Source organism: Camelina sativa, chromosome 18 (genome assembly GCF_000633955.1).
Source record: "Camelina sativa cultivar DH55 chromosome 18, Cs, whole genome shotgun sequence".
NCBI lineage: Eukaryota > Viridiplantae > Streptophyta > Magnoliopsida > Brassicales > Brassicaceae > Camelina > Camelina sativa.
Window position 1 is genome coordinate 13,021,060 of NC_025702.1, and position 10,382 is coordinate 13,031,441.

At 35.8% G+C, this 10,382-nt stretch overlaps 2 protein-coding genes across 2 annotated transcripts; both read right to left on the bottom strand.

Annotated features, from left to right (window-relative positions):
* LOC104763431 (putative FBD-associated F-box protein At5g53635) lies at window positions 313-1,488 on the bottom strand. Its single transcript, XM_010486804.2, has 2 exons — window positions 528-1,488; window positions 313-453 (listed from the first exon to the last, which is right to left on the bottom strand). Exons 1-2 carry the CDS (start codon window positions 1,461-1,463, stop codon window positions 313-315), a joined length of 1,077 nt encoding a protein of 358 aa, XP_010485106.1. The 5' UTR covers window positions 1,464-1,488.
* On the bottom strand, window positions 3,384-4,445 carry LOC104763432 (putative FBD-associated F-box protein At5g53635). The gene has a single exon (XM_010486805.1). The coding sequence runs from the start codon at window positions 4,443-4,445 to the stop codon at window positions 3,384-3,386; it is 1,062 nt and encodes a 353-aa protein (XP_010485107.1).

The window sequence follows — 10,382 nt, forward strand, 5'->3', positions numbered from 1 at the left end:
ACGACATCACATTCGCTAGAGCATCGTGTCATTCTGTGGAGTTCCTCCTTGAAAGTAGACTTTTCTCGTATTGAATAATTGGCCAAACGTAGAGTGAGCTTCTTGAGTATTGTCGTATTCTCTAGGAAGTACCTAATAATCTTCAATTGTGCATCATATCCTCGGATTGGGAATTTGAAATCAATAAACTCGAGAGATGATAGCAAACACTCAGGCATATATGACAAACTGATTTGATTCGTCTCCTCAAAACGCATTGCATCACAACTACCATAGCATACCTAGAGCAAAGAACAGAGGAGTTAAACCACACTAAAAAGGTACCTTGCTAGTTGAACAGCTCGTAAGAAAGGTTAGTAACTCTTTCAAATCGGAGTAATGGATAGCTGCACTCAGACGGGACATATAAACAAACTGAGGCAACGACCCTAATGTCGAGTATTGACATATGACCTGGAACCAAGAAAGAATAATTAATTTATAGAAAAATGTACTACATGTCTAATGCCAGAATTAACATATATTACCTTGACAGTGTCTCTACTTATCTTCATATCTTTAACCATCGAAATCTGCGAGAGAAACCCGCGGATGCTATTTCTCTTCAAAGAAACTGTTTGTTCATCAAAAACTGTCAAATCAAAGGAAGTAGAAATATCTAACTTGGCATCGGGATGCATTTTGTTTATTACAACCAAGCTTTCTGATAAGTCATCATTGATGCTCAAAAATCTTAGTAGAGGAGCATCAATCACAACTCCTGAAGTACAAGAAGAAACCCCAAATTTCTGTATTGTTATTTTGAACTTCTTCAATGAACTAGAGAAGACCCGAAAGTGTATTGCATTATCATCATACACAGATGTGACCATTAATAACTCCTCCAGGACAGGGCAGGATGAGACAAGTCTCTCAAAAATAGCTTCATTTGGATAAAAAATATCTTTTAAGTGTAAAGTCTTCAGACAAGGTAGGAAAACAAATTTGGCATTAGCCAAGTCCGCCCGATCAAGTTTTAAAGATACCAGTGTCTCACATGTATAAGTGCTTGTGGGTAACTCAGGATACCTATTTAGACGACGACAACAAAGGTCTAGATGTTGGACCTTACGCTTAACCGCAGCATCTATCCATGACGTGAGATGTGAGGCATCATTGTCAATAGTTACATTGAGGTTGTCTATACGTGAAACCCTATTGGAATCAAGAAACCTGTCACCGAAACTCATTAAGGCATTGGGATTAGGGAATTTCGACCATGCCAATTCCAAACTAGGAAGCCAAAGCCAAAGACTTCTCCATCTGGTGGATATAACGCTTGTCTTTACAGCTTCCTTTAGGGGGAGATGAGAGAGAATGTGACATATCAAAGGATCAGGTAATTGGCTTATACGATCTTCTTCCTTCAATCTCTGACTTAACCCTTCCGAAGTAGTCTGTATCTCTTTCTCTCTCTCAACCATGTCTTTTCTTCTCTATAACACTTTTTTTTTCTTTTCAGAAGAACCAAATCTGCGTACAAAAGTTGAAACAGCAAGTCAAATGAAGGTAACAGTGACAATATTGATCAGTGTTCAAGTTCCAGTGGAGACAATTTTTAATATCCACATTGAAAACCCATAAATTAACATCAACACTGAGAAAGAGAGACGACGAACCAGACAACTTAGGGCTTTTGAAGGGTTGGTTATAGGAATTAAAGGGATTCTTGCCGGACCTGAAGATCGCGATTTCCCCGACGGGAATAAAATCTGTTGATTGAAGTTTGGAATCGCTCAGAGACTTATTTAGGGTAAATTCGATGCGCTTTGCTCTCGTCCTGACTCTTTTTTTCTACCGTAAATAATTAGCTTCTTTTTTTTTTAATTCAAAAATAATTAGACCCCTTTTTAATTAATTTTATGGCTAATCTTCCTTTTTAGTATTAAAAATAATTTGAACCTTTTTAATTAATTTTATGGCTAATCTTCCTTTTTAGTATTAAAAATAATTTGAACCTTTTTAATTAATTTTATGGCTAATCTTCCTTTTTAGTATTATATTTTTGAAGTTGTATAATGCTACCCAAAACAAGACCAATCAATTCTATACATACACTAATGAAAAGTACCACCTTATGAGTTGCATCTCTGCATCAGAACCAGAGATTGTGATTGACGAATTTTACCTTAACCTATTAAAGAAGTGAGTTTCTTGATGATTACTGACGGATTTTACCTTTATAACTTAATTTCTGCGACATATCTGAATCGAGATTAAGTAACTCTCATTACAGAAACCTGCATTGACATAGAAAACCTTGAAAGCTACTTGATGTTTTATCATTTCCCCTGACCTTTGATAGTCTAACTTGCCATTAGAATCCAAATTATGGCATTGCCTCTCTGTACATTTAGTATATCATTAACTAGTGTTTAACGTAAAACAACACTTATATAATTAGCGCTTGAGTAAGTTGTTGAAGTATCCATCAACTTTCAAAATAAAGTTTGTTTATTTCATGAGCAGCCACCAACAGAGGTAACATAAGGACTTGATTAACTGCAAATTTTACGTGTCCCTCAAAGCCTTATAGCCTTCTAAAATCAAGTAATTCAACGACCAAAAAAGATTAGAAGTGTTCACTGTTCAGCAATATCTTTTAAGTACTTAAAGAACAAGGATAGCGTTTCAGCAGAAAATGCAGAATCTCATTTTTGTCGAAAAAATATGGAATCATTTTTGTCACATCGCACCCAAACTCCATCAATTCCAAACTCAAATATATATGAATCACATTGAAATTCGGAGTACCAAAATAAATAAAAAAAAAAAAAAAAAAAAAAAAAAAGNTAATACCGGAGTACCCTTCGGGGCTATAGTCACATTGTTTGTCTCTATGGAAAATCATTAAAACTTCTAATCAAATACCAATCCGTGACGACGATCTCACATTCGCTAGAGCATGGTGTCATTCTGTGGAGTTCCTCGAAAGCAGACTTTTGTCGTATTGAACAATTGGCCAAACGTAGAGTGAGCTTCTTGAGTATTGCCGTATTCTCTAGGAAGTACCTTACTATCTTCAGACCTCCGCATCGGAATTCGAAATCAATAAACTCGAGAGATCATAGCAAACACTCAGGCATATATGACAAACTGATTTGATTAATCTCCTCGAAGGGCATTGCATCACAACTACCATAGCATACCTAGGGCAAAGAACAGAGGAGTTAAACCACACTAAAAAGGTACCTTGCTAGTAAAGATGAAAAAAAAAAACACTTATTGCGTCTTGCAGACCATTTACCAAGATGAGGGATTTCAAATTTGGACAGCTTTTAAGAAAGGTTAGTAACTCTTTCAACTCAGTGTAAAGGAGAACTGCATTCAGGCAGGACATGTAACTAAACTGAGGCAACGACTCTAATTTCGAGTATTGTTAGATGAGCTGGAACCAAGAAAGAATAGTTATTGATAGAAAAATGTACTACATCTCTAATGTCAGAATTGACAGAGTCTCTACATATTTTCATATCTTTAACCTTCGAAATCTGCGAAAGAAATCCGCATATGCTATTTCTCTTTGAAATATCAAAGACAGTAGAAATATCTACCTTGGTGCATGGTCCAAAAAAAAGCAAACCAAAATCAAAGGAAGTAGAAATATCTAACTTGGCGTCGGGATGCATTTTGTTTATTACAACCAAGCTTTTTGATAAGTCATCATTGATGCTCAAAAATCTTAGTAGAGGAGCATCAATCAAAACTCCTGAACAAGAAGAATACCTACATTTTCGAATATCTATTTTGAGCTTCTTCAATGACCTAGAGAACACCCGAAAGTGTATTGCATTATCATCAAACACAGATGTGACCATCACTAACTCCTCCAAGACAGGGCAGGGTGAGACAAGTCTCTCAAAAATAGCTTCGTTGGGATACGAAATACCTTCTAAGTGTAAAGTCTTGAGACACGGTAGGAAAACAAATTTGGCATTAGCCAAGTCCGCCCGATCAAGTTTTAAAGATACCAGTGTCTCACATGTATAAGTGCTTGTGGGCAACTCAGGACGGCTATTTAGACGATGACAACAAATATCTAGATGTTTGACCTTACGCTTAACAGCAGCATCAATCCATGACGTGAGATGTGAGGCATCTTTGGCCATAGTTACCTTGAAGTTGTCTATACATGAAACCCTGTTGGAATCAAGAAACCTGTCACCAAAACTCATCAAGGCATTGTAATTAGGGAATTTCCAACATGTCAATTCCAAACTAGGAAGGTAAAGCCAGAGACTTCTCCATCTGGTGGATAAAACACTTGTTTTAACAGCTTCTTTTATCGGAAGATGAGAAAGTATGTGACAGATCAAAGGATCAGGTAACTGGTTTATTATATCTTCCTTCAATCTCTGACTTAACCCTTTGGAGCAATCCTGTCTTGCTTTCTCTCTCTCAACCATGTCTTTTCTTCTCTATAACACTTTTTTCAGAACAACCAAATCTGCTTACAAAAATTGAAACAGCAAGTCAAAGACGAAGGTAACAAGGTAATAGTGAGTTAGTGACAATATTGATTAGTGTTCAAGTTCCAGTGAAGAAAATTTTCAATATCCACATTGAACCCCATAAATTGATAACATCAACACTGATAAAGTGAGACGACAAACCACATTGGGACAACTTAGGGAATTTGAAGGTCTTACGAAAATGTTGTAGGAAATAAAGGGTTAAGTAAGAAGAAGAAGAAGAACATACATGATTTCGCTGACGGGAATAAAATCTGTTGATTGAAGTTTGGAATGTTTAGGGTAAATTCGTTGCCCTTTGCTTTCGATCTGTTGATTGAAAATGCACTTAGGTTTAAAGAAGACTCTTTTTTCTACCGTAAAAAAATTAGAACTTTTTTATATTCTTTTTGGTGTTCAAAAGGAAAAATATATATAATAATAATAATAATTAGATTTTTTTAAGTCATAAATAACTAGGGAAACAAATTCTGTATATTTTTAATAATAATAATACTAATAATAATTATTAGATATTGAATAATACTATTAATACTAATAATAATAATAATAATTAAATATTGATGGTTATTGGTTAACTTTAAAAAAGAATTTTATGGTTAATTTTTTTTTTCTTTTCTGAAGTTGTATAAAATTACTAGATTAGGACCCACCCAATGTGCGGGTTTAGAGTTTTTTAAATAAAATTAAATTTAACAAAGAATATCAAATAAATATTTTTAGTAAGTAAAAACTATCTATAAAAATAAAGTAATACACGGAGTTGTCCAATGTGATATTTGATGTAAATGGTGCGACTATGCGGTTGAGACTATTATTCATGTTTTCTTTGAATACCCTCGCTCTTGTGAAGTTTGGGATTTATCTCTGATTCTGGTCTCATATCAGAGGGTTTTTCATATGAGTCGGTGTACTCGAATTTGGATTTTGTTTTCTGGAGGGATGCCTCTCAACAGGATGATCATGATCAGCTTCTACAATTACCATGGATTTTATGAGCAATCTGGAAGATCAAAAATAAAAAAGTTTTTCAAGGTTTAGAGATCGAGGTGAATGATATAATTGCTCAGGCTTTGGGCGATAAGTTAGCCTAGGAAGAGGCCCTCTTTTTTACGGCAGTCATGTCAGCTCCATCTCCGTCTTCGAATGTCCAAATTTCTTCACCTGGTTGTCAGATTGATGATTCTTGGAAAGCAATCAATGTGCATTCAGGATTGGGTTGGTGGTGTTGCGTTGGGGAGGAGTGAACCTTGTTTTTGGAGGCCAAGTGGGTGGGCATTTTAACTGAACCGATCCGAACCGAACTGAACCAACCGAACTCAAACCGACCCAAACCAAACCCAATCCTACTCTCAAACCATTTGGTTAAGTTTTTTCTCAACCCAAATGGTTCGGTTTAAACCCAAACCGAACCGATAACCCAATGTGCTTTTTATTAACTAATTTAATTAATAATATTCATAACTTTTGTATAATATGTAATCATAATCTTATATTCTTTATGAATTCAATTATGTTAAATTAGGTTTAATTATTTCTAAAACTTTAACCCTAGGTTTTAAAGAGTAAAATTGTAAATAACTCCAAATTTCTTATAAGAAATTACACTTTTCTATCTTCTTATGTTCTTTAGTTTGTTTCATTTTTATTTTATTCTAATTACTAAAAATTTAATAATAATATTGTTATTATTTTTAGGTAAAATTTTATGGATTCTTTGAATTATTCAACTTACAACTTCTTGTTTACTTTATACATATTATTATTGTTTGGGTAAATTTTAACCGATTCGTATGTGAACAGTTCTACGGAATGAACGCAAAGAGATCTTTATTGATTAATGCTCAAGATTACAATAAATCAATATTAGAACCCGTTGTGAGATGTTCCTTCATAAATAATACGGCTCTCCATTAGATTTAGTCGTTTGATAGGGTTATAGCCCCTTGAATATTTTCGGGTTCTTCCTCTCTTCCCTTTTATGGTTTAAAGACCCTTTTTTTATAGCTGCCCCAAACCCTAGTTTTAACTGGGATGGGCTTAGTCTTCTCTGTTGCAACCTCATAGGTTAGCCTTCAATATCTGTCGGTCATACGAGGATTGTATATTGATAATATAACTTATCTCTATCTATTGAATATCCATAATATATACGACCCTCCATGTAATATATAATCTTATCAATATAATATAAGACTTATCAATATGACATACGGTCTTATCAATATAATAGACGTTCTATTAAGATGACTAACATCGGTTTAAGCTTACCTGACCAAAGTATAACCGAGAACCAGAGTCAATTTATTTTTCCCAACAGTTTGCCCTTACTCTTCACTTTCTAATTTAGAATTTGGAGAGTAGCATGTTTCTAAAAATCTTGAATATGTCGTTATTATGAACATCTTTTGACTGAATGGTGTCATTTTGACATGAGGCAGCTTTTGATTTATTGTTTATTCTAGCCACCTTTTTGCGTTGGAGAAGAGCACTGTGTGAGTTGACATACCGTTGTGTCTTGTTTTGCAGCGTGGCAATAAGTAACATAACCGTCAACTTTCTTTTGTTGTTCGCACATTATCTTGCCTTTTTGTATTTTTTTTTTTCGACGTTGGCTTCTAGTGATAAGTGAACGCTTCCAAGCCAAATATAAAGCATGGGGCGATGACATTTGGTGTGCTTCCAGGACAATTGTTGTCACTCGTGTATCGTAAGTCTCTCATTGACTTGACAATGATTTTGCCCCAGCCACAAATTAAAGATATTTTCTTATCTCTTGTGTAAAGTTTACTTTTAGGAATCTTTTTCTCTTGTACAAGCTTTGATTAGTCGATATCACTAGGCTTCACGTGGCTTCTGTAGATGTCATTGTTCTTCCATATATTGTCTTCCTAGCCATAATAGTCACTTTGATGTCTTTTTGAGGTTGTACACATCATCTTTGCGTGACTCTCCACACACGGGGTACGCCGTTCCACAGATAATTATTAATAGTCATCGCTATTCCATGGCTTTGAGGCAACCGCTTCTATTTGTGTGTTTGGGGAGTTGTTCTCCCATTACTTGTCTCTTGTCTTTGTGTTGAACACACGAACCATAGCTAATCCGTTGTTGACTTTTCGTCTTGTTTGTGCCCAATTATGTAAAACTAGAGCCTTCAACCTTCTCTTTTTATGTGAGATTGATATATTTTAGACCTTCGTACTTTCTTGCATCTCTGTGCTGTATTTTTCGAACCAAAACTATATATATGTGTGGTCGTCACTTCTCACTAATTTCCTTACAACATTCTTCTTCGTGACAGCTTTGGTATATACGTACCTTACCTTTTCATTTCGTCGTCGTTAGGATTTCCCTTTCTTAACACGTTTGCGACATTATTGGCCGTTTTCATCATTTAAAAGATGCTTTGCTTCTTGACATGAGAAGGTTTCACATCGACTTGTTCAGTTTTCATCTCCACATGTTCGAGTTTTCTCGAAATTTTTTCACGTAGCCATTAGCAGGGAAGAACTCCGACTAGACAATCTACTATGGTGATCGTCAAGCTTCTCTTTCTTAGAAGGTGTTGCAATTTTGTAACAGTCGCAGCTGCTGCATTTTTCCTAGTTTGTATCCATAACCACTGGTTTTGTTGGTTAAAAACTGTATTCAATAATATTTTTCTGGAGGTCACTGCCCCATATATTTTTGGTGGTCATTTGTTTCACCGCAACTATTGTTGCATGTTCTTCGAGCGACATACCCTTCATTGCAATCACCATAACTTTGACATTGTCATCCTTTTGAAGTGGCATTCGACTCTGTTTCAAGGAGATCATACCCCTGGTGTAATAAAACTTTATGTATGGTTTTTCTCATTACATATGTTACTTGAAGCGACCGTTCTTGGCGTTTACTTATAGTAAGGCTCTGGTTTTCATTAACTGATGAGAAGATATTTGCTTATGTTTCCTGCCGGAACCATTGTCGGTACTCATAATGAGGCGTGCCCCTAGAATCTTTTTAATTAATCATCATTTGTGTTTTTCACAATGAGGTGTGCCTCTAAATTATTGAGGTCATGCCACATAATTTTTGTAATAAGCAGTCAATGCTTCTTATTTCTTAACCAGGAGGCTTTGCGTGACCATAATCACTTCATATGTTGGGAGGCATTGCCTCTGATTTTCTTTTGTAATGATATATTTCACATCATATACTTTTGAAGCAGACCATTATTGGCGTTATTTATAGTAGGCTTTTGCCTCTTATAAATTGATAAATAGTTGGGAATTTACCATTACATCAGTTGATGAGGTATTGGTCCCTGCTTCTTTTTGTTTATAGCTCCCTGGCATTTTAAAGCAACAATTACTGAGGCTTGTCATAACAAGGGATTGTCCCCTTTACGTCTGACGCAACCAAATTCTGGTGTGTTTTATAATGAGGGTTTTCCCTTCTATTTTTGATGCGACCATTGTCTGGTGCTTTTTATTATGAGGTGTCCCTCTTAATTGAAACGTATTGACCGTGGTCGTTGCACGTTATGGCTTTGCCAATTATTTGTTTAGTAGTGGGCATTGTGGCCACTTCATTTAGGTACTTCCTCAATGGGTAAGCACCTTTCAGTTTAATGGAGTTTTCTCCCTCAATGGGTAAGAAACTACAATATATATGAGCGAGTATGCTCTTCTTTGTTTTGAGGCATTCCCCCTAGATTATTTATGATGAGCATTATATGCTTATTATATTTTAAGAGGCTTTGCCTCTTCTGTTTTATTTTCAGCAACCATAGTTACTAAGACTATGCTTTTAGTCTCGCAATGATATTCACCTCAGTCATCTATACCAACGGCATCAACCATGGTCGCTGCTTGTTACACGTCTGTAAGAGGTGCTGCCTATTATTCAATTGGCACTGGCCATGGTCTGCAGGCTAAAGCCTTTTCTTTACCTTGTTTAGTAGTGATCGTTGTCACAACGTTTCCCCTTGTTTTTTTTTTCTTTTTCTTTTGAGGCCGTGCCTCTTGATTTTGTCCAGTAGTCGAATATGTCGTCACAATTCCATGCATGTTATGGCTTTTCCAATTATTCCAGCGAGGTCTCGCTAATAAGCATTTGTTAAGCGACCATAGTCACTTCTATTTGCTAGGAGGCATAGCCTCCGTTCCCTTTCTATAATGACCTTATTCGTTGATTTTCTTTGGCCAGTGACCGTAGTCATTAACCTTTCTTGGGAGGTTACTGCCACTAGATTATTTTTCTACTGGTTGTTGTCACTTTCTCTCGATGTTACTGCACTGTGACTGTAGCCAACATATCCTTTACGCGGCCGTAACCACATCGTTTTATGTAGAGATTGTAGTCAAATTATCTTTACGCGACCGTAGCCACATCATTCTACATAGCGATTGCAGAAGCTTCTTTTTATAGCAATCATGATCGTATTTTCTATTTCTCATGAGGCTATGCTTTTTCTGCTGACAGTCGTCATTACTTTCTCTTAAGACAAGTGTGTTTAATTTCCTTTTGGCTAGTAATTGCGGTACAGCTATATTGTCTTACCCAAGTCTTTTTCAAGTAAGTTAAGAGACAAACATATTGCTTCAAGTTACTCGAAGGCACTTAGCCTTTACCGTAGACGAACATAGTCTTTTAGACTATTTTTGATGAGCACATAACTTCTGCTACATTCCTTATTTTATATATATGATCTCTTAAGGCCACAATATTTAGATTCCAATGAAAGAATAACTTATCTTGTCACGATGTTGTAAGGCCCTCGCTCCACTACCAAAGTCGCATTTGTGCTGCTTGAGTTATCTCTTTTGGTCGTTGTTTCCCCCTTTAGAGTTGCTTCCTTCATAAACTTATTATTATGCCATGTAG

Coding starts and splice junctions, on each gene's coding strand:
- LOC104763431 (XM_010486804.2), bottom strand. CDS start 1,463: ATGGTTGAGAGAGAGAAAGAGATACAGACTACTTCGGAAGGGTTAAGT. Junction 454..527: donor TAAGTAGAGACACTGTCAAG/GTAATATATGTT, acceptor TCTTGGTTCCAG/GTCATATGTCAATACTCGAC.
- LOC104763432 (XM_010486805.1), bottom strand. CDS start 4,445: ATGGTTGAGAGAGAGAAAGCAAGACAGGATTGCTCCAAAGGGTTAAGT.